The 25,741-nt window shown below is 37.4% G+C and overlaps 1 protein-coding gene across 12 annotated transcripts in view; it reads right to left on the bottom strand.

Annotated features, from left to right (window-relative positions):
- mast4 (microtubule associated serine/threonine kinase family member 4) overlaps positions 1-25,741 on the bottom strand; it is a 193,720-nt gene that overhangs the window by 77,599 nt on the left and 90,380 nt on the right. For 9 of the 12 annotated variants that reach the window (XM_069187097.1, XM_069187098.1, XM_069187095.1 and 6 more), the window contains one exon: positions 17,951-17,982. In XM_069187097.1, coding sequence (XP_069043198.1) covers positions 17,951-17,982 — 32 coding nt within the window. Of the gene's footprint in view, positions 1-71; positions 153-1,415; positions 1,678-17,950; positions 17,983-25,741 lie in introns of those variants that run through there. The other 3 variants (XM_069187100.1, XM_069187101.1, XM_069187103.1) reach the window with 2 other exon arrangements.

Below are 25,741 nucleotides of genomic sequence, written 5' to 3'. Positions count from 1 at the left end.
TGCATGCATGGGCTTCGCTGCTCATCCTTTAACTGCTCCAAAACAAAATGGCTATTTTGTTGAGCTCTTACCTCCAGAAATGAAATGCGTGCAGGGGGCTGCATGGGCTGCAAGGACTTGTGGGAGTTGGGCTCAAGCTTCTTGGAGTGAGGCTGCAAGTTAAATTGAATTTAATAAACACGAAATCTCTTTGCAAAATCCCTGTAAGCTACATGCGCAGGAAGCTCTCTAGGTGGAGGGAGTTAAGCTTCCTGCAGCACAATGCAATTCCAAAAACGGCGTACCTGATATAATCAAGCACAATGAATCAGGGTGTAAAGCTCACTTTCACATGATGGTATGGCCCAATCTCAGAGAAATAAAACTTTTAAAAAAGCAATACCCCTTTTTTTGAGATCTCAGATGTGGATAGCTCACTTTTTACTCTCAGGGGCAAAGACCATTTTGGCACTACCGACTCAATCCCGTGGGACACAATTAAGACGTTTGAGGTCTTCTGTATTATCACCACAGAAAGACGAGCTAAGAGATCAATATTAGGACACTTCCATTCATATGTCTGCAGAGCCTGTACAATTCATAAGCTACTTTGTGTAAGAAAAAAAACCCGAAACAGGTTTAACACTTGACTAAGGAATAAGACATACGGTACCTAGGATAAGACAGACAACTTTGACACTGTGCTGAAAATCCCACAATTTAGTAGCTTTTTCAGGCCCATATAAATGGGCATATTTTATTATTGACTACTGATCCATTTATCCTGTATTAATATTGCTTTGTTAAAAAAGCTAACAGTGATAAAATAACAATTTTGAATGTTACTCAAGTCATAATTTTTCCTTAATTTATAACTCTAAAATAATGTGACTGAACATAAAAATATGCTAAGGAAAACATGTGACATCTTTACTTGTTTTGCTTGTGATTTTTACAAAACGTATCTCTTTTGGCTCGGAATGAAACTGAATATTATTTCTAATGAGTTTTATTTTCCCAGACAGTGGCCTTATTATGGTAACCTATCTGAACTATTTACTAGAAACAGAAGACCTTTTGTTAGAGTCCTCCACATGGTAGAAACACAGTAACCGTGGCCTACCAAACAAGTAGTTTAACAACACACTGTCAAGATGATTATGCACTGTGCGTCTGTATCATTACCGGTAAACAGTGATGTTATTGTTGTGCCTCTGCTGCAGTATCCTGGCTTTAGGCTGCCATACACAGGCAAACAGACTGGCTGATGCTAGCTGCAGTGCATTTTAAATTACTCTTCCGCCACTCGCATCTGCTATACTCGCTGATATCGGCACTGCTGACAACATTCACAAATGCTCACGGTTTTACAAAGGTACAGGAGGCAAGGAAACAAATATGAATCCTTAAAATGCTGAAAAAAGGAAAATACTTACTCCAAGGTCAGCCCCGGAATTCGCAGTCTCTCCCGCTGGGCTTTCATGGCTGCAGTATGTTAGCTCGCTCTATTGTAACCATGATGTATTCACTGCCAGCATCCAGGCACTGACAAAGAGCCAAAATGAACTACTATAAAGGAATGGACTAACAATCTCTCCAGGGGAGGGGGTGCAAGTTTGGGTCCTTCCACTTCCACCTCTAGCTGTCAGATAAGAATGTCAACTGCCTGTAGAGGCAGGAGATCCCCCCCACCAACACACACACACACCTCCCCCCAGCGGTGATTCTCTCCATCAACGCAGCAGAGCCCAAGGCACTCTGAACCCTCATACTATATGCTTATCTAAAAACTGACATATTCACATGAACACCAGATACTTCAGTCACTGCACGCATGCACAATTCTGCTCGGACAAATGAAAACTCCTCTTCATCATGAAGACTGACAGCACTCCAGAGAGCAATTACAACACAATTGCAAGCTCCAGCGCTTTGCATTCCAACCTCTTCTAGAATCAACCGTTTAACAGCCATCTCTTTGCACTTCTCTTTCAATTGAATTTTCTATTGCTGCTTCCACCATTAAAGATTCAGAGGCTGTAATGGGAGACAGTTACATGTGGGCACTTACAGTACATGTGTGCTTTTTTGAGTAGACATGAAATTTCCCCAAGCTTCTCACTCTTTTTCTTCCTAACGTTTATAATGCTGATCCTTTAGCTTCTGACATTTAAAACTATTTAACAACTTAAGCAGGGGGGGATATACTTTAAAGCACAAGTGGGAAAAATGATTATTATCCCCATCACTTATATTGTCATTTCCACATATGGTTGAATATATTTGCTTGTGCACTTTTTCCACTTTGTGTCTCCTTCCACAGTCCCGTTGGATTACCTCATGACATACAGAAGGAGAATTTGGGTTATTATCTGTCAAGAAAGGGTTACATTGCAGGGGGTGGAAATGACAGACAACAGCCCAAGGTTTCTGAGTTTCTAGGACTCATTCTATGGGATACCTGACAAATGTCCAAGAATCTCTGGACAGTGTTTATGTCTCTGTCTGTGATGGCACCGAATTAAAATGACATTTTTCTTATGTATTTAAAAACTTGAAAAATAACGTTATAATCTGTATAATTAGTTGGTTAAGAGCAGCTTTAAGAAGAGTGGAATTAATTATAATTTCCCTAATGCTCTGATCAACCCCATCACTGCATTATCTTTGACTTATGTCTACTCAAGATCCATTGTGTCTGTATTGACATCAAAATGCTGGAACAAGACACTGCAATTTGCCTTGCCAAAGACTCAGAACTCTCTGACCCTGAACCTAAATATTCTTAGTCTTGTAGCTTGCGAGACAGACATTACTTACTTATTTTTAATCATTCTAAATTAACCTAAACTTTAAATTAAAATAAATGCAAACGACTCTCCCTGTCTTTATTGGTGCTAATTGGCCCACTTTCCGAAAAACTGTACACAGCGGAAAAAAAACAACAACTGGTTATAATCAGTTAATTTAAAAACCTTTTGGAAGCCGTTGTCGAAAAAAACTGGCAGACTTACAGATACATAGATAAAAAGGGTGTGGCTTCTAAGAAGGCAAACTCCATGGAATAACCTTTGTTTAATAGGGTGGTACATAACTAAGCATATATGAGTAAATGCAGCAGCATACCTATTTTATTGTGGTAACTGGAACTAAATTTACAGAATTTCATGGTTTTTGTTTTCTGAATGGAATCTGGCAACTGAAAAGGAAGCGAAAGTTCATTTACAAGAAAACAGAAATCATCTTCTGCACACAACACAAAACCAAGGCACCCGTTATAACTGAATGGCTATCAAAAGATCCAGGCATAGAGAACTTCAGTCAAGGACTTGAGCTGGGGAGTCATGCTCATCCAACATTTCTGGTGGAGAGGACTCAACAACAACAAAGAAAACTTGAACTCGATCCTGCACAGCTCTGGGACTCGGGATCTTGAAGATACTTTTATTTTCCATTCAGATCTAGTCTAAAATTTTGACTCCAAGGGAAGTTTTTTCATTTCATTATCATTCAAATTCAGATCTTACAAGATAAGAAAAATCAGAGCACCAGCAGAAATCACGTTAAAAGTAAAAGTCAGAAAAAAATACAAAAGTAGAAAAGTTACAGTATGTAAAGTATTTCTGACAGACACCTCTCTCCAAAAAACGTCTGAGATTGATCCACATACAATAGATACAGTATCAACTATTCACAGGGGTTTCTCTATAAATAGTAAAGTTCTGGTGATGATTCAAGCATTTATTATATTCTCCTTTCATCTCTTCACTTTCTGCAGTAAATTCTAAATATTTTCCATAAATTTGATGCTGTAATTTTTTTTTCTGGAGGGTATTAAGTCATTAAACAACATAATCATGTGTATAGTGTCAATAAAATAAACGTGGACAGACTGTGACCTAACAATGCAAAATTCATTTTCTTTGCATTTATTATATTAACAGTTTAATGAATGCTTCTAGTTAAATTTTTGAGCAAATCAGGATTGCTGGAAAAAAAATCCAGAATATTTGTATTCTTTAAGACAAGAAGAATAAGAAGGAAATGTCAATTACTGTAGGTAAACTGTCCCACACAATTACTGCCAGAAACATTTAAAAAAAAGAAATAATGCAGTACATTTATATTGCATTTTAATAGAAAGCCCAGGTTGACTGTGGTGCCTCAGAATGTAGGCTGGACTTGAGAATTTAAGGGTTGACTACAAGCATAAGAAGACCACAAAAAGAGTTTAAAATGCCAATGTTCTGTAAAAAACAACACAAATGCTGCAGCACCTACACTTCCTGGGCCAAGAACCAGAAGCAAATAAGGCTGATGATTACTGTAAGACCTTTGAGAATTACAGTATCTATACATTAGCAATTTAGCTACTGTATCTGTTTCAGTAACTTTATCACTGGGCTGTGCAAGAAAAGTCTGCATTCTGAAGTTTATGCACAGAATCGTATCTTTTTCATGCTATCTGGTTCATGTCATCAACATATACATAAAGGGAAGAATTTAACTGGTTAAAAGATTTTGTTCATTTTATTTGCCCCTTTAATTAAATTACACCAGTTAAATTTAAGAACCTGTTCGCAGGTTTTGTGCCGATGTGTGAAATTATTCAGTAGACTAGCAGATGTAAAGATAAGTGCAAACAGACACAGTAAATATGTGAAAAACGAGTCACAAATGTGGAAAGCAGAGCATGACATTTTGAATTAATGGCGAAATGACCAATGATCACTAGCCCTTCTCCAGACATTAGTTAACCTCGGCTCAAATTTGCATCAGATCCAGACTGAATTGCTCTATTTTAGCAGTGGCCACTTACCTTTAAACATTTACATATAACATTTTCAATGACTGCTTACCTCTCCTACTCCTACGTTTTTTCCAACCTGGAATAGTTGTTGTTTCGGCACAGAGAACCCTGCATGCTTTTCTCCTGCAGGAGCATGTCTGCAAGAGTCTCACAGTGTCTGGGCAAGAGTGTTGGTAACAAAAAGACGGGGTCATGAAGCTCTAAATGGCATCAATACAAGCTCCCAGGCACCTCCCTAATCACAGGGGTCACTCTCAGAGAGCAAGATAAGGATATCCTGTTAGACTCCAGGCCACCCAATGCCAGCAGTGCTTGGCCAGGTGTGTACCACTAGTTAGCCACTGCCACAGCTCAAGCTCTAACCTGCAATGGTTGGCATACAGGGTTCTGACCACATTCCAAACTAATTTTTATTATTTAAGCCCCTTACGTCTATGAAGCCTATAACCTGATAGAAAATCCTCTTATCTATGCTTTATGGAAATATGCATGTTCAATTTCTCAATAAAAGAAAAACAACCCTAAACCTTCATGTTAACATGCCCAGGTTGTACTGCAGACACTTTAAAGTATCTGTGTATCTTTGAGAGACAGGAAAAGACTATTTTGCATAACAAACAGCAGATGACAATCAATAAAAACTGAAAACGTGGCAGCTTCTGCAAACAACAGTGGCTAAGGAAAAAACGAAATGTCCAAGCCAAATAAATTAACTCATCAACTACCAATTTCATGTCTTGCCAAATCACCCATGGGCAAAAACAGGAAAGTTTATAAAAATAGATATCATGTTAAAAAATATTTATATTAGAGAAATAAAAAATAAAAAACCTAATATCACCACTAAAACAAAAATATTAAATCCAAAATGTGTTAGTGAAGATTTGCACCCCATTTCTGTTACCAGATGGATGTGTCCATCCTTGGCCTCATCATCCATAGCCAGCCACTGGTGTATGGTTGGGCCCACACAGTTAACAATTGAAAAAAAAAGTTTCAGCTCCAACAGACAATGGTAAGTGGGTGAACATGATGAGATTGTCAAGATTATGTGTAGTGACCATAGAAAAACATGGAGGTGGAAAAGTGAAAGTGTACCATTTTGCTATACTGTATATACAATAAATACTGTACTTTACAGACTAAATCACTCCACTGCTAAGAAAAACAGAGTATCCCTCAGAATAATTACTTCTTAATCAAAGGCCTGTTTACCAGTATCATAATGTTCTTCAGCCTAGTCCATGCATGAAAAAAAAACATGTGAAATGTATAATCCAACTACTTTCTCAGCTGATAAGGAAAGTCCAGTTTCTTTTATTATAAGGAGAACTCCAGTATTTAAAATGTTGCAATGCTCCAACATTACTCTGTGTGAAGGCTGTGTGTCATGAAGTGATCGTGTACCGTGCTTTGCAATGCCTTTACAAATCTATGCCTGTGCTGTCATCCCAAGTTTTGGGGTGGGAAAATTTTTAAAAAAGGATTCTAACATTACTGCATAGGGCTGGTTGAATCTTAGCACAAGAAAATCCTGCAACTTCTCTTGATGTCAAAACAATGTGCAAAATAGATCTTAAAACAGTTATTAACAATCTTGATAACGTAGTTACTTCATATAGCAGTCCTTGCTTTTCCTATGCTGTTGCATTATAAGAAGAGGCAATGCAAGCTGTTAAAGAACTATTATCTGTAAAGTCAACGTCATATTCATTATCACTATTCTTATTGCAAGTACTTATATTTATTCATCTATCCATTCATTTATTTTTGTTCTCTTTTCCTTGTCCTGGCGAAGATAACAGCGTGATCTGTTTTAAACCATCACATATCAAGCTTTGGTATTATTAAATTAAGTCCTTTTTAAAAACTTAGGAATTACTCCTCAAATAAAAATAAAAAGGCAGTGGATTTTAAGGATGCTGACATTGCTATTGTGAATTCTCATTCACATTGCTATAATGTTTTCTGCAGCAATAAGCCATTATAGCTTGTCATGCTGGAGAGGAGAGATCTTAACTCTGTAACAGCATACCCATACTAGTGTGTTTTCAGAACTCTAAAAGGTTAGCAAATTCTCCTAATAAAGTTTATATCACAGCTCTTTAAGTAATTTTATAAAAGCACTGTGGCTGTTGTGGATAAAGTCACACAACCTTCATTTAAAATTTCAATTACTGTACATGCACTTACTGTTAAGAGTCTGGGCAGGCCAGAGCTCGTGGCCCTCGGCTTCCTTGGAAACCAGGCATTCCGACAAAAAGTCACATTCCATCCGGGGCTGTTCGGACTCTCTCAGGCCAGTTTTCAGCCTCCTTCATCAAATTCATTGCTTCATTCATCAGGTCACACAACTTAAACCCTGCTCTCCCTGACCCAGTGCTCTGCAGCCACTGAGATGCCTGCAGACAAGGTAGTGCACTCAGTAATAATAACCTGTGTCACCGAAGGATACTCTGCCTGAATCAGCCCAAAATATTGTTAGTCTGTTCAAATTCAATTTCTTTCTCGACACTGGACCAGTGACACGGTTGAATGCCAGAATCCCACACAAGGGTTCAGCCCCCAACCCCCTCTCGCCGTCTGCATCTGCCCCGAAAACTCAGTTCACCTCCAGCCCTGTCAGATCCTGATCGCCATCCTTCTTCCATTACTTCGGCCTGTCATCAGGCCACTTTGGCAATCTTCATCACTGTCCATGCACCTTCTTGCTTCAGCTATCTCTACCTGCCTCATACTTTGTCCGAGCCACACTTGGCTATTGCACAAACACAGAAGTGTCTGTCTTCATGGGCTAGCCACATCATAACACATATGGTATACAACACCTCTGAAACTTTATTAAACACAACTTTATTATTCCTTAGGCCTTTCTAATAATAAAACCTCACCAGGCCACTTTGTATTTCCCAAAATTCACGCTGCAAGTACAAACAAGAGGCAGTAAACTAAGATTTGGGATTAAGAGCTTGAATAAAGAATTAATACCTTTTAATTGTGTCATTTATTACAGAATTAGTTTTTTTTATAAATCAAGCCATTAAAATAGCATTTACAAGTTACAACCATGCATGCTAACATTGATGAATTACAATAAATAATTCACCTGTCTAAGAACCATTATTTTTCAGATAATCTCCAATGTTTTTTCTACTTGCAAACAGACCTTTGGTCACTCATAAGTTTTGTTTCTTTATTCAAATTTGGTTTTGTGTTGGTTTTCTGCACTAGAAAGCAATACAAAGTCTCCATTCACAACAACTATATTCTTTACTGGCATGTCAATGTTTCAGTCCTGCTAATTGCTGATTGGTCAGTACCTTCAAATGGATCTTGCTTTAGGCATTAAAACCTTCCAAAATGACGACAGTGCTATCAGTGGTGCAATGGAAGACACAAAAACATCCTTGTACGTTTTACCACACTCTAAAACAGTGGAGCACATTTTAAGTAAACTCACACAGTGATGGACAGGCCCCAGAGAAACAAACCACTTATAAAACCATAAAGCACAACATATAAATGCCTATCTTTATTTTGAAACATTTAGGTGATAACAGTAATGATTCCTACTGCAGTTTAAACCATTTCTGTCTACACCATGTTTAGATCAATCTTTTACTCAACATTGCCCAAAGACAACAATATGAACAATTGAATTAAAGCATGACTTACCTGTTAGCAAGATTTATCATTTCAGCACTGGGAACAATACTAATTACATTATAAAGCTGATGTGTGTCACAAAGAATTCATTACCTCTGATGTATTCCCATCACCATGCCTAGTGCTTGGTTACCTAAAAAGCTCTCAGACCAAACTAGTATTTTAAAAACTAATGCTCATAAAACACTGCACTGCTAATTTGAGGTAATTTTAAATTTCTTATGCAAAGAGAAAGATGAGCAATTATACAGCTAAATATTTAGTGTGATTTTTTTTACAGTATTTTAAAAATTGATATTAAAAACTTTTATTTTTAATTACCCTTTCCAAAGGCTGCTTTCAAGGATGCTGTGCATAAAGAAAAAAAGACAAAGTACAATAAAAGTAGAAGAAAAAAATAAACAGGAGAATACAGGACAGAGTATAGGGCAATCGGACATACAGTAGGCTCTGATACACAGGTGAATTTTAAGTTTAGATTTGAAGAGAGTCAAAGAATTTGTCTCTTGAAGTGCCAGAGGAAGGACATTCCATAACAATGGAGCAGCAACAGAAAAGACACTGTCATCAAAAGTTCAAGATTTAGACCTGGGTACAGTGAGCAAAGGACCAGCCTCAACTGAACTATGGTAGGTAGTGTGAACATGAAAGAGTTCAGAGATGTATGATGGAGCCAGATTATTTAAAGCTTTAGAAGTCAGTAACAATATTTTGTATTGTATACGGGACTTCATAGGCAGCCAACGTAGAGACTTCCAATGTAGATGTCTTTAGCAATTTTTTTACATGTGGTTCAAAAGACAGGAAAGGACCAAGTGTGACTGCTAGATTCCTACAACTACAGCTTATATGTGACTAGGGAAGCCATCCATAATTATTGTGAAGCTCTCCCGGCTAGCATTTCCTTCCCACCAGTACAATTTCTGATTTTTGTCACTACTTAGATTCATAGAATTTGATGTCAACCAGAGCTTGATGTCATGCAAAGAAGAGGGAAGTGACAGAGGAGGGGTCCGGGGGGGACAAAGTTTTAACTTAAATGTGAATATAATCTGCGTAACAATTAAACTGAAGTTAAAACTATAACTGTTGTCAAGATCAGTCAAAACGATCCAGCAGGAAAACTGACTGTGACGCATCCAAAGGTTATCAAATAGAAGGCAATAAAATGTACCACAGATATACATAGGTCAAAGGCCACGAAAGTTAATTAGGTTACAGGCTCACTCCAAATTGTTACTTACAGCTGATAAACTAGGAACTTGTGCAAAGCATATTAGAACAGATGTACTGTATTGAATGGAACTACTGCACGTATATTTAGATGGAACAAGCTAAGGAAGGCAAAAAGGGAATAGCAGCTGATTTAACTGAGAGAAATTATACAAACTATACTGCTACTACTGAATTGCTGAGCATTGGACATGAAAAGTGGAATATTTAACATGAAATAAAACAGAGCAGTAGTAGATACATTACACATACTGTGTGAAGGTCCTGAATAAGAAAAGAAATGAAAATCACAAAACAAAGACATCATTAGTAGGGAATACATTCAAAACCACCATTGCAGAGAAATACAGTATATACTGTATACTGTATAATTTGTATGGCTTCTGACAGTTAAGTGTGCTTAAAAATGTATTTCACCATCTGAAGAGGATGAACACAATGGGGAACAACTTAAGCTGCCCTGCTTTGCAAGTTCTTACAGCACGAGCAAAGAATGATTTCAAAGAATGAATAAAGCTATTAATAAGATTAATTTCTAATTCATACTTTGTAGCAGTTACCATGTGAAGCTTTTCTGAAGCAAAAGGGCACCATTAAACTGGTTTTCTGCTTCAGCAATAAAAATGTTAATGTTCTCTCAAGCGGATTGAAACAGTTTGCTGCTTCCACCTGCATCTCTGGGGGGCAAAACACACAGGCAAATAACCTTTTTTCAGACAGAAAATGATCCACAATCTTCTAAAAAATTCTCATTTTTAAATGTTTTAAGAAGAGTAGTCATAATGACCTACACCCACACAGTATACAGTACATTGTCAGATAATGAGAAAAGAAAAGTACTGTGACATATTTTGGGCCTTTTAAAGCTAAAAGGATGAAGGAGTACCCTTATACTGTATGATTAATTTCTTTGACATTTCACAATATGTTAAAACTTCCATTTTTCCTCTTCACATTGGAAAAATTTTCAGACACCCCTACTTACATTAAAACTGTACAAAAAGCAGACAGTTACCTCAGTTAACTGTGTCTTATGTCCTAGTCACTATCCTTCCTTATCAAAGAACTGTACTAACAAATGAACTAAGCTAAGGCATTTATATTCACTCCAAGCAGAACACCATATAGACTCTTCATAACACTTATCAGTTAAACAAAGGCTTAAAAAACACCTCTGTGTGAGGGTACAGTAGGAGGAAAGCAGTACTCTTTATATACAACAAATTGATACATGCAGAATCAGCCCTTTAGACTTGGCACAAGAGATGATACTTAAGAACTCAAGATCAACATAAAAACAGGTGGCAATAAGAGCTAAAGATAGGACAGAAGAGGTCAAACATCAAACAAGGCACATTCATGGGATTGAAGTATACAATGTTTTTTTTTTCCCCATCAAAGCCTGGGACAGATTCCAGTATAAATACATAAACCAAATAAAATAAATCACTATTGCAGAATTACTTGATGAAAAAAGAGCAAAGCAAAAAAAAAAGTCAAAATAAAGCCCTGGTACCAGCTGTTATGCTGGGCAGCTCTTGTAAGTTTTATTTTTCAAGGTGGGCAATAGTGTGGGGTGATGGCTCCAGCACTTTCCTGGAAAAGCAGGTCTAAGTATCACATCTCACCCCCTCGCCCCCACTCCATAATTGGACCCACTTCAAGATTTGTCACGAGTGCTGTTTAGATCCATTGCTTGCCAGCCCCTTGATGTAAACCCTGTGGCAAAATAAATGCAACAATGCCATATTTCTGTGTGAAAAGAAACTCTACCACTTGGTGTTAGAAGTGGGATGGGATAATCCTTCGCCAAGGACAGCGAATTAAGCGGGGGAGAGTGTAACGCATACGGCCGACATTACAGGCTATGTGAGCTGCCTTGCCAATGCAGTGATGTAAATAGCAGGGACCTCAGCCACTGTGCTGAGGGGAGATCTCCCTTTAGCTCAACTGATTCGAGCCCCAGCAGTGGAGTGCCGACCTGAGGCAGGAGTGGGGAGGGCGCATATCCACGGGAACCTGAAAGCACTACATTGGACTTGGAGCGGTAGCATTGTGGCTAAGGATCTGCGCCTGTGGCTGGAAGGTTGCCAGTTCAAATCCCGCAGCCAGCAGAGGAATCCTACTCTGCTGGGCCCCTGAGCAAGGCCCTAAACCCCAGCTGCTCCAAGGGTGCCATATAAATGGCTGACCCTGCGCTCTGACCCCAAGCTTCTCTCTCCCCGTCTGTGTGCCTGTGTGTCTCATGGAGAGCAAGCTGGGGTATGCGAAAAGACAAATTCCTAATGCAAGAAATGGTATATGGCTAATAAAGTGATCTTATCTCTTATCTTACCTTACTAGCCTATCATACATCAGATGTCTACACTCAGACCCTCCCCACACAGAAAATATCAAAGCAGCTATAGATATTGTAAATACATTTCTTAAACAGTTCTGTTTGTAACATATTACAAACAGAACTTCAGGGCAATCAATCAAAATGGGCTTCTGAGTTAAGCATTTATGTTTGCTGCTTGAGAGTTAAATTCTGTTTATCCTAGGGCTGAATCATTTTAAATTTTTCCTAGGGAAAAAGTCAGTCTTAACTCCAGTCCCTGGATTTGAAGTTAAGAATCCCTCATGCTTGAGTGCATCTGTGCCACAGACCTAAGCACAGATGATACGTCAAGAGCCGAGTCATCTTTGCTAAGGACTTGTTCACCTGAACATAAAGAAGTTTCCCTTTATTTTAGTGAAGGTGTACAGTTTAAAAAATAGCAGGTGGTACCAGTAAACACAAAAGGCAATGCAGCCCACAAAGGATTACTGAATTAACAAAATGAGAACCTGAATAAGTGGCTAAGATATCCTGCTGTGTTGTTGTACAAGGAAAGTCCCTAGCATCCAGTTTGCGATAATGTATGACCATGTTTGCATTAGAAGTGTACGTGTTGCACCACACTGGCTTAGTACACTGTGTGCTCATGATGTAGGGTCTGCATAACCTGATATACCGCTTTGCAAACCTGCTCAATGCACCACTGATGTTGACAGAATTGACTGAATTATGCTCTACTCCACACCTACTCCCAGTCCATCTAGAGATGATAACTTTAGGCAGTTAGGGGCAGTTCTTTTCTACAGTATTAGTAGCACTTACCATGTTAACTTGTAGACATTTAGCAGCCACATTCTTGGAGACATACAGTACTGTATGAAATAAACTGCCACACAGACATGGTAGAATATAACAGCATGCAGACAATATGCCAGTAACCCAGATCATCTCATTTTCCATAATATGGCTAAAATCAGCATGAATCAATACCGGTTATTCTAAATAGATCATTTGAGGAAAAAAAGTGCGTCTTAATCTGGTCACTTTGCTTTCTAGTACATTATCACTTAATGTATACAGTATGACAGTAGGCTCAGTTAAATTTAGGTGTCATTCCCGCAGGTTTTAAATTCAACCAGCTGAGATTATCTTTATATTCCCAGACGCAGTTTTTATGTGCTAGAGGTACAGAGGAATTATATGCTTCTTTTTTAAAAAGTGAGGTAAAGAGAAAATTTATACACATCTAAGATGTCTTTAGTTTAAGGAGAACTGATAGCCCATAGAATATACACACCCTGGAGAAAAGATATGATATCATGCCATTTCCATGGCAACTTCAGAATCACCGATTCTGGACTTCAAAGATACGCCATTTACAAAGGAGAGTTTTGTGCTTAGGCTGGGGTCATTGTTGCCTGGAGTTAGAACCCTTCTGCCAGAGTACTTACCCATGAAGCCAACAGACAGACAACAGGAAAGACAGTAAATCATAAGAGTGTGTTAAAGTGCTCAGGCAAAAACACACTCCACTGAAAAAGGCCTGGAATGCACATGAATCGGCACTGATAGAGGATTTATAGCTGGAACCCAAACAGTCCACACAGAGTCACTTTTATGGCATGATCTAGCCCCTGAACATAAAAGGTGATATTCCCTAATTTTTCACAGGATTTCGAGGCATAGGACTGCTTCTCTTCTTCCCACCCCCACCTTTGACATTAATTAATGAAACATCTAAAAGCCGAGCTATTCCATTAATTTCACTTGCCTAAGGTGCAAGTAACCATTCCACAAAGTCACCTATCCAACTATAGGCTAAAAAACATCCAGTATTTTAATGACTGGTAGTTTAATTAAAATTCTTTGCTTTCTCTTGGCCCTCTTCTAAAAGTGTCAAAAATAATATATTCAGGACAGAGCACAGCAATAGGGATGGCATCTAATGCATGGATGAAATATATTAATGAACACTGATGTCATACACACAATATGGATTACCTGTCAACACAAAACACAATTTTGATCATTAAATATGACATATATATGTAGATACTTTGTCTTTGTAACACCCCTTTCACATTACAACAATTAAGCTAAACATTAATACAGTATATAAGCTGGAAGATTTCACATTTTACTGCAACTCCTGACAGATCATCAGTCTCCAGACTTATCTCATGATTAAAAAGAGATTAACCTCTGCTGGTAAGCACTGTACCAGATAAGAGACACTGCAATTAATTTACTGTGGTTTCAAATGAAGGGCCAAGGACATTATAATGAAATGTTTTGGTTGTCATTTCCTGTTTATATTGCAAGACAGACACTAATCCAAGAAATTAAATAAGACTAACATTTTCATTTCTGTACAATAGAAGACAAACTAAATTAAGTTAAACAAGTTAATACATATATAGTCACTCAAATACATACTAAATTCAAGCTTTCCAGTAACTATTACACATCAACAAATTTTTCTGGATTTAGTTTCGGATGACTGTGCTGATTTATGTTTAGCAAAAAAGTGAAGGTTTCCAAAACGATTTAGACTTATTTTTACTAGTCAATGGATTTACAAGTAACAGAAAACACGTTCTATTTTGACATCCACAGAAAGTACAGTAACAGACCCTTGAGAACTATTGCCTACATTTACATCACAACTCCAGATGCTTTCTTTAGTTAATGAAAAAAAGCTAAATGAGATGCATCAACGTACCTCATATCTTTAAAATTACCTTTTAAACAGACTACCTAAAATCCCAGAGGGATAAATTGTATTAGTATGTTTTAACAATACTAACCTAAAGCATCTTGCAATAAATGCTCACTTTTGAAGCCGATGTGATACTTTGTTAGAAATGGTGAGAGTGTATGATAAACTATATGAAGTACACTAGTGAAACCTCATGCAGATGCAACAATATGAAAATTGGATTGTATTTGTGCTGTGAAATAGCCCACTGTTTTGGAGGTAAATGGTTGAACTGATAAATAATACAATTTGAAGTGGCATAAAAAGGAGTGCACTCTGAAGCTACATTTTGAACTGGCAAAGTTGATTTGGCACTACAGTAATCCTTATAGAAACTGTTTATAAACCACTATACAAACTTTCATTCATATGCAATGTAGTAAATGCTACCTGAGTAGATTTTCATTTCCTACCCTGAGCTAGGCTCTCATAGAGCATTGCTGAGATTCTTCCTTTCTAGTTTTTTCTCAGGTAAGTAATTTGCTTTTCATTTTTTATTACATTTGTGTGTAATAAAAATTAAAAAAATTACAAGTGTGTGTTAAGTTAATAAAATACAGAATAGTACCTAATGTTTATGCTTTTGTTAACAACCATAACAATGGAGCTACAGTACTGTACCATACGTGAGTGTGAATGTTATTTTCTACCTCTTGTTTATGCAACAGATAATGACTTTAAGTATGTTACTAGAATTATTAACCAGGAATATTAGTTTTCATACATAGTCTGTGTATATTAAGGTAAAGTTTGGATGTTTGAGAAAACGTTTTTGAGCTCAGTAACCAAACAGAAATTATACCATAGGGATTAATAAGAATTTCAATTATATGAGTTTTCACCTTACAAGCACTTCAAGGAGTAAATTAAACTTGTTTAAAGAGGGATTAACTTGCCTTACTCTCTCTGTAAGTAAACTACTTAGTCCACAGGGAATCATTTACAAAGGGGAGGCCTTTTGGGCCATCTTGCTTGCTTGGTGACTGGTCTAATAGTCATCTAGACATTTCCTGGACCCCCCAAATAGCCCTCTTCAACAACATGGCTTGATAGCTTGTTCTAAACCATCGGGAGCCTTTCAGTTCCCTCATTTCAAGTCCTACATGTACTCCCTAAAGCATTTTCTTTCCACAGGCAATATCAGGCAATACCAAAGGCTTCACAATGCTACCCAACATCAAGATATAAATACAATGGTAAACCTTACATGTAAGGCTGACTGTTTCCCCTGACAACTGCATAAGAACATAAAGATTACAAACAAGAGGTGGCCAAGAGATCCTTTTAGCCCAATCAGTAGTTAATTGCTCCAAGGATATCATCCTGTTGTTTATTGTAAAAATAAAAAAAACGGATTATTGACTTCAGCATTCCAGGGACATAAACTAGGCCTTGGAAATAATGAGCTCAAATTGTGAAAACTATTTTTTAGATACGTTGTACCCATTATTCTCATTTTATACGAAACATGGATTTGTGTGAGGAACACCGCACTGCAAATGGCATAACAAAGCTGATTCTCAGTTTATAATCCCTCCTGCACATGAGTGAGCCAGCGCCAGACCACCAGAATGGGTAGTCAAGCACACATTCAATCACAGCCACATCTGTCACGGATAGCACGCCATTGAACACACTGCATTCCAAGCACAGCGCGACTCTAGGAGAATTTTATTTCTTTATTTCTGCCCACTACAGGAATCATCTAAAAACTCTTAAGGACATGCCATTTGGCCTGTGGGAAGCAAACATAATCAAGCCTAGACAGATCTTGATCGGTTTCAGGTCAGGGGAGTGCCATGAATCAGCTTAATTTTAAGCTTTGAAGGAGCTAGCGTAAGTCAAAGACCATCCAACATTGAGCACCTGAGTCAATCATGAAAAGAAACCCCACTGCTTTCTCTAAATGGATACATGGCAATTTCTTTACAGTTATATACAGCTCAGTGAGCCTAATCCAGCTTGCCTTTATAATAACAACAAGGTTTTTACTTCAGATTCAAAGCATTTGCTCAATGTTATCCACTAAATACAAACACTTATAATTTAAAAATTATCCATTTTAGGATAACAAACATTGTTTTACCAAAGTAAAACCGTCCATTAAATTTGAAAATAATTCCCAGTTTACAAAGAACCTTAATATTTCTGTTTTTCCACTGTACAAGAAACCTTACAATTTCCTTTAATTTTCATTTAACATCTGTACTTGAATAGAGTACGTACTGTGTTTGCTGTGAGTATAATTATACTTGTAATTGTCAATGTAAAGCACTTGTTTTAAACAACTAATCCATTAATACAAGAAATAAAAATAAAAATAAATTCTAAAACGCATGATCCCCAAAATGTTAGGATACCCAGTTGACTCCAGATTTATTAATTCCTTCAATGACAAAAGAACAATGCCATTGTAGGATGTCAAGTATCAGAAAGAGTTACAACCAATGACAAACACTGGATAATGCGACTTGTTCGAAATATCTCATAAAAAGGTATTCAGTGTTCTAATAGCATTGCACAAAGCAAAGTCATATTTATCAATTAATTGAATTCCAGAAAGCACAAGGGTCACATTTATTCACATCTCTAAGTCTTGCGTTACAGCACAGTATATACAGTAAAATTCAACAAAAAAAATGTGCAGCAACAAGGAGGTACATAGATCATGGTTAAGGTCAAATAACTCTTCAAAGACTGAAGACAAATGGACACTGACCTCCACAATTAATAGGATAGATAGAAAAGAATCCACTCAAACCTGAGATTCCCACTCTCTACTATAGTGGTTCGTTATTAAGAAATGCAAGGCCATTGGGATGGTGAAAACTAGAGTATGAGGCGAGTAGTTTGCAGCTATAAATTCAAAAGCAGACTTTGGAGATCTCCAACACAAACTGCATAAACGTCTTATGAGGAATATGCCAGGTAGCCATAAAAATAGGATCCAAGCAAAAACATACCTCTTCACAAAATACAGTGATTAAAAAAAAAGCTATAAAACCACATTTCAAAACCAAAAACAATACTGTAAGATAAATTTTCTGATTTAAAAAGAGCAACCATATTTATGCAATGTACAGAACAAGGGGGTAGAGCGATATATCTATCAGCAGTATATTGTACAAGTCAGGAAATTAGCAAATGTGGAACAAAATGGTAGAAAACAAGCCATGTTACTTACAAACTTCCTCTTCTTGGAAGGCTCAGTTCCTTCTGTAAAAGGAAAAGAAAAGAGTATGATGTTAAACTGATGTCAAATCACTTATCTGACCAAAAAAGAAACTAAAAAAGATGAATCTGTGGTCATCATTGGGTTAATCTTGCCACTTCACCTGGTTTTAGATGCCTCCATTATGCTGGAGCCACCTCACTTTCTCACTTTCTGTCTACTGTGATTATACATGCCAAGACCACAGAGCAAGCAGTGAATGACATTTGCCGAGTGACCCACGGTTCTGGAATCTGTCAAGCCTGAACCAAGTATCCCCTCAGAGACTCACACAGCCTGAGTATGGTGTCTGAGTACAAGACTGAAAACAGCATAGAAACTTCTGGCCCTCCAGGACACACGAAGTTCAACCTAATTAAAGCTATTTCCCTTCATAAATGATTGGTCCTTTTAATAGTACTTGGGCAAGTACTATTGAGTGGGCTAAATGTTGACACTTAGGTCCTTCTGAAAAGATAAATTGTATGATAAAAAGTAATTTGAAAAATAAATATCAATAAAGTTTATCTTTCAGGCTTCCTCTCCTTTTAGATCTTTCTGAAGAAATCCTGGTTTGAAAGTATAAAGCACACAGAAGTCAAACATTCAGAACATAGTGGATTCAAAGTTTTTTTTCACGTAAAAGTTAAGATTTTAATTTTTTCACAGTTCATCGCATAACCATTCATTTTATTGAAACCTTGAATGCTCCAACTGATGATGTCTAAGGGTAAGATAAACTACCATACTTGTCAGTACGGTAAATTTAAGAGCTAAACAAAAAAAAAGCAATTTAAATGCAATACATAGAGGAACCTCCTTTCTGAATCAACAAAAACGATGTTCTGTAAAAGCTTACATATTTTAACAAATGACAAACTTTATACAAGCATTGAATTTGTAAGCTTTTAGCCCAGGGACCTCAATATTTGAGTATCAACAACATCACTGGCAGCAATTGCAGCCGTAAGACTTTTTAGGGAAAGTCTCTACCAGCTTTGCACTCCAGTTTGGTGCAATTTGTGTGTAGTTCTTCTTGGCAGATTTGATCAGGTTTTCTTGGTCATCACTTCTGGACAGCAGATTTCAGCTCTTTCCACATATTCCCAGCAAGACTTTGACTAGCCCACACAAGGACATTTAATTCCTTTCTTCCTAAGTTATTCCACACTAACTTTGGCCTTGAGCTTAGGATCATTTTCCTCCAAATTTTTGTCCCAGGTTTAGGTCTGAAGCACGTTTTCTTCTAAAATCTGCCAGTGTTACGCCTCCCAGTCACCTAAGAGGAGCAAAGCTATAACAATCTTTTTGTTTTTGATTTTTTTTTTGCTTTGAATGTCTGGAGGGGGCTGATTATATAACAAATACTTTTACCTCACGGTGCCACAACTGCAATTTTTTTAGACAAGAAGATGCGACAACTGTGTAAAAGTTTGAAGGCTTCTGCGAGGAGTCATATGTGGGGTGGATTGGGTCTGCAGCGGTCATTCTCACTTGTGCTTGAAAAGACTGTCTTTCCCCCTTTGTGAAATCGGATAAAATGTCTTTGGTGCATAAAAAGCAGGACCACCTATTAAAAAGGAAAACGTAGGCTCTGAAGTGGTATAAAACGCACAGTAATTCATTCATCTATAAACACTAAATTGCTGCAGACTCTCAGTATTGATTGGTGGGGAGGGAGGCTTTTGTGGAAGGGAAAGCCATGTGGCCCTTCAGCCGGTTACGGTGTCCAATTCAAAGCAATCAATAGGAGCTAAAATGTTTATTAGAAACTGAAGTGACAATTAGTATCGATCCCTGGGGATTTCATGGGGCTAATGTCCAAGCCAAATGCACAGTCTTTCAACTGTGTGGTTGTTTTAAAACATTTAAGAGCTATGGGGGAAAAAAAAAAAGAAAAAAATAACATACTGCTCAACCTCATGTTTACCACCATGTAGTGGGATCTTGTCAGATCTCAGAAGCTGAGCAAGATTGGTCAGTACTGGAATGGGAGTCCTCCAAAGGAAACACTGTTTCTGCTCCGAGTGCTGTACACTAGATGGGATTCTAGTTGGCTCAGTTTGGCTCTCTTCCCTCTGGACCAGAATTTCCCAAATCAAAGTCCCTGCATAGTCACCGGGGGCACTGTGCTGTACAAGGTGCCATCCTTTAAATGGGATGTTAAACCGAGGTCCTGTTTGCTTGGCCGTTCCAGATACCATGACACTGTTTTTCAACTCAGTTCAAGCTTTATCTTCTCCTGGGTGAAATCTGTTTTATGGTTGAGTCCCATCACTCCAATGCAACAAAAACAAACATCACGAACAAAGTACAACAGTGTTACGGGAGATAAAAGAGTTATTTTACATTGAGAAGGAAACCGAAGAGGGAGTGAAAGATTTCTTTATTACTGTTACACCTAGCTGCACAGAAGCCCCTCCCAGATGACAGGGTACATTCACAGTGGAGGGGGTGTGCTACACATTCCACAACACTCAGCCTTCTTTAAAACCACATTTGTGGAGGGCATTTAGGTTGATCTGATCTGCCCCCAATGATTTCGCCGCTTATCTTCACTTGTAATAAAAGAATGGCAGAAAAGAGTTTGAAAAGATAAGGTAGTGAACCCCAGTTTCCTGACTAAATTCTCCTGTGGGCATGAAAAATCATCCCCAGATTGAGTTGCACTTTATATATGGATAAAGTGGGTCCCTGTATGTACAAAGCACTTTGGGAACCTTTGGGATGACTATTTATCCCCCTGGGTCCATGTGGGACACAAAGCAGCAACAATATGCCTCCATGAATTCCTCCCGACTTGGGTGATACCTTTTGCCTCACCCCATGTAAGCCCCATCTCTTCCAGTTTAGTCTCCTGACTCCTGTGTCGTGGGTTTTGGTTTGTGGTTTCTGTTTTTTCTACTTTTCTCAGCTGGAGTCCATATTAGAGCAACCGTGGAATTCTGGGAAACAACATGCATTTTCTGCATGTTGATATCGACACCAATCTGTTTTGCATGTACAGTATGCTGTGTTGGAGGGGAGTATGAATTGAGGTTTGGGCTGAAAAGGCGCTACATAAACACAGCTAATAATGGAAAAAAATGCTAGCAGTACTAGATAATAAAATGAGCCAAGAACACTGACTTTTTGGGGATGTTCAAAATTAATTTAAAATAAAAAGATACCGCGGAACACAGAGTCTTTCCACTTCTTGCTTTTTGTGTTTTCATAAAAAATTAATAATTATTTTATTATAATATAATTCTAATATTTTTTTCTGATTCTGAAGTACTTTTTGAGGGTAAAATGTCAGATTCATTTGTTGTAATATCTTCCTTGATACAAGTGCAACCCTTGTCAAAGGAAAAATTATCAGACCTCATAATGCTAGACCTTAAATATTTTACACGAGGGTATAGCCAGTTTATCATTCACTAACTGCGTAAAGTATGGGGTTGTATTACATTGGTGTGTGGATTGTTGAGTCTTCTTCAGACACACCTGAAGCTTGTGTTTTTGCTCTCTTTCAGTCTGGAATTAACAATTACTTGTATGTTTCCACCCAGAGCACACTGAAGCAACTCCCCACTCGAACCTCTCTTTAAAAATACAACCTACAATTGAGAAAGTACAATGTTTGACAAGTAAAATTAACAACTTTAGGTTTATGCAAAATTAATTTTATACTGACACTGAGTATAGCTTTAATTTGATTTTAGTAGGTTGATTTGTTAATCTTGAAAAACTTTTCTGTTAAACCTGCAGTTATGTCTTAAAATTACCACATAAAAAAATATACTTTCAGCTGTTCAGAGCACACCAAGGGTTTTTTTTTTCTAAGCATTACCAAGAATTTTTACTTGATGTATTACACCACTAATAGCAGCAATATCAATAATTGCAATTATAGCTGCATATAATACCAATGTTAGCCCAATAGAGGGCGATATTCAAGCTCTTCAGCAAAACTTTTACTAAAAGGTGTTCCTAATAAAAAAATCTAATAGAAACATAGAACACGGGACCTACATCCACAAGGAATGGGGTTTTGAATTCATCTGCTTAAAAAAATACTTGTTTTAAAACTCATTCATTCTAAAGAGAATCCCAATTTAAACAATTTAAGAGTGAATCCAAAAATGGCTTAATTAAAATGGTAAAATTAAAAGGTTTACTGAAAGTAAACAGATCAAAAGGGGGTTTTTGTGGGGAAGCAAAATGTTACATTCCAGTTTTCTTTTTGTATTTTGCTTTAAAATGTTATACAATAAACTACTGTATAATCACAAAAAGTTGCCTTCCAAATTGCAAATAGTTTGGAAAATGATCATTTGACATTAAATGTTTCTGGAAATCCAAATAAAGTACGTAATATTATATTGATCGATACTGTATACTTGAGCCCCTTATATACTGTTAATGGGTTAACAGCTGGTACTGTCAGTGGTTTCCAAGTACTGTACTGTATATACCCAGCTCTCGGTCTCTCTCCTCTTCCATTAACTTCATGTCTGGCACCACCTGCTGGTTTCCACTGGAATGGGGCAGCATTCAATAATGAAAACTAACTGCATTTCAGATTGTGCACTTACTGAGGTGGTGTGATTAATATAAACTGGGGACGTTCAAAATTCCATTTTCTAAGCCAACAGGCCAAAAGGATTTATAAACGTAGTTTCCAAAGCAGCAGTATTCTGTCCCAAAAGCCCTCTCCAGCATCTGGTGTGGAAATTAGTTTGAGAAAAATTTTCACACACTATAAAACTGAATATCCATCAGTAGTGTAACCTTCAAGAGATATATTCAGTTGTATTGCGGAATATAAAATAGAACCAATACTATTAGTGATTTCATCCAATTACAGTAAATTTTCTGAAATGAATAGAATAATCTTGACTTGTTAGCAAACAAAGCCTATGGGACAAAGTGACACTACCTGGATGTGTGGCATTATAACCCCAAGTTAAGTTTCCTTAGTCAGCCTTTTGAAAATCAGTTAAATTAAAATAGAGCCATGGTAAAACTAAAAAAAGGATTACAATCTAAGAGACCTGTGTAATTGTGGAACCCTCTAAGAGCAAGACTCCATTCAAGGTTCACTTGCAATTGAACGCGTTTAGATGAAGCTCACTTCTCACAAAGAAAATCCATTCAAACCTCAACTTGGTTGTGTTGGGGTCACACTACACTTTTGCAAACACACTTACCTTTCTTGCCATTTACCAGAGCAGAAGATGTCATCAAAAATACTCACATTGGAATCACAGTGCAACCTGCAGTTCTCTTTGGTTACCTATGGTGTTTGTGCTGCTTACATCAAATCATTAACTAGGTGTACAATGTAATTTCTCTGAGAAGTGCGGTCTTCCTGGAGGAAAATCATGAGCTACTTTTATAGAAGGTTCACAGAAAGGCACTGTTACAGAGGCATGGTCATTTTGTGTTGTCTTCCTAGTACAATTGCTCAGATTATCCTTTACTGCGCAATTACATATGCCATTTTGTACATCCAAAATTAATTAGGTTGTTAGAATTCTCTAAATTCACTTGTTGTAAATGGGGACTTGTAATCGTTATTGTGATCACAATCACTAATGCTATTTATTGTAGCTATCATTTGAAAAAGTCTGTGTTGCCAGTGATTGACATTGGGAAAAACACTACTATTGTGCTTGTTCAAACACATCACTTCCACAGCCATGATGCTTGTTTTGTGTGGCTCCTTCCCAACTGAAACACAAGATGGCTACACATTGCAAAAACAAATGACGAACACCAAACAGGAATACCTCCCCAATAAACATAAACCATTTTAAGGGATCTTGGCCCATTTCTGATGCAACCCTCTTGGCTGTTGGAGGTTTCACATATACTGTAGCTGTAAACAACACTTCAATTTGGATCGAGCTGAAAAAAACAACTACGAAAAAGAAAATGGTGTAACTCTGCTATTAGAAAAGAAAACTTCATCTGGACCCCAGGCAACATTTTATTTATTATTACAATTTAACAAAAAAATGGAAGCTTTTTTTAAGTGTTGATCTTTTGTCCAATTCAACATCAAGGAATATATTCCTGAATTATAACCTAACATATAACCTTATATTCTACAGTACGTGTCCTCGTCTTGAATCTTTATGAAGAGTGCACTACAGGAGGTGTTTCCAATTAAAACAGCAAGCGTAGGTAGATGAACAGTTGCGTGACACCAGAAAAATAGCCTTTTTGTTATCTACCTTTTAGATTGGATGAACTAATGAGAAAAGAGTGATTTTATTCAGCAGTGGTAGGCTGTTATTCACCCTCTTTGTGTATTCAGGGTCACACTGTATCACCTGAGCAAGCTGCCACTGACAGGAGTCTAGCAGATGGACTTAAGCCATGAAGTACTTTATCATCCATGTGTCTATGCTATGAGTAATGAGGCCCAAAGATGAAGCAAGTGCATATAGACTGAAGCTGTCATATCTTTGCAACAGAAAGTCATTAGTGGTTAGGGTCGCTGTCTTGTTGTTTCCAGTCCTTATAAATGAAGCATTAACTAAATACAAGGCATGGGAACACAAAGTCACCATGGGAAATTAACAAGCTTAATGACCATTTTTCCTAAACTCCACATTTTCAGAAAACAAAACTTAGCCACGTTCTTCCTGGGGTGGCAAAATTAAAGAGAACCCTTATGCTGTCACATAAAACTCAATTAACTGAAAGCCAAAAAATCTGTTATAGGAAAACATTTTGGTTTAAACTAGAAATCAAAGCAGGTTAATGCATGAAATATGAAGTCTGTGTACTGAAGAAACCAAGCACACATCACAGTCGAGTACATTTACAGCTTGGGTGTACAGATATAAATTGAATGCATAGTCCCTGGAATCACTGTATTAGTCAAATGTGAAGGAGATCCATTTGACAGGAACTCAAATCATGTCATTTTCATGCCTTGCCAACTCTGCATGTCAAAAGAAAACAATTCAAAAACTAAAAGAAGGGTTTTTGAAAAACATCTTAGAGCTGGAAAGAAAAATAAGATGAAATAAGGTGTATTTCACATCTATTTTTGCATCACATTTTTTTTTAAATTTAAAATCCGGTATAAGTGTACCAATTTCATAGTTTACACTGAGATACCAAAGGCTGTATGCAAAGGATGTTCATGACAACATACTGAAAGGCACCTCAATTTGCAAAAATAAACTTGAGTGAAATAATTGTATTACTACTCTGAGTGCATATGTTTCAGATTGAAGTGCATACCATAAAGATAGATAAGAAGTGGATTTTCATTACTTTTGTGTGGCATAAACTCCACATTTTCCATAAATAAAAGCAGAATTCCATCTGAAGGCGATGATTGACAAAACCTCAGTGGAATTCAATGCAGACAATTGTATGCAGATTAGCAGGGTTTTTTCATGTAAAATACTACTCTGGACCGACAAAAGACATCAATAAAGGCTGCCAGATTAAAGATATCTACTTCAGCGTCTATACCAATTTTAAAGGCTATAAAACACTTTTCCTGTAGTTGTTTTTCAGCTTATTTTTATAGCAAAACAGCAGGAAAGCTTGAAAACTATTTTCAGAAGACAGCTGTTTCTTCTATGAGACTAACCACTACAGGGTGTAAGTATTCTGCAGTATTGTATACTAGATTTTGGCTTCCAGCCTGCTGTAAAGGCTGGACTGCTGTGGCAACTGTTTCAGCCATATTTCCACCATGAGAGTTGCTTTGTGTCACTAAATGACCTCCAAGGTAGAGTCCCTAAGCCCCAAGTC

The sequence above is a fragment of the Lepisosteus oculatus genome, chromosome 3 (assembly GCF_040954835.1).
Source record: "Lepisosteus oculatus isolate fLepOcu1 chromosome 3, fLepOcu1.hap2, whole genome shotgun sequence".
NCBI classification, from domain to species: Eukaryota; Metazoa; Chordata; class Actinopteri; order Semionotiformes; family Lepisosteidae; genus Lepisosteus; species Lepisosteus oculatus.
This window is presented reverse-complemented; position numbering and strand designations above follow the sequence as displayed.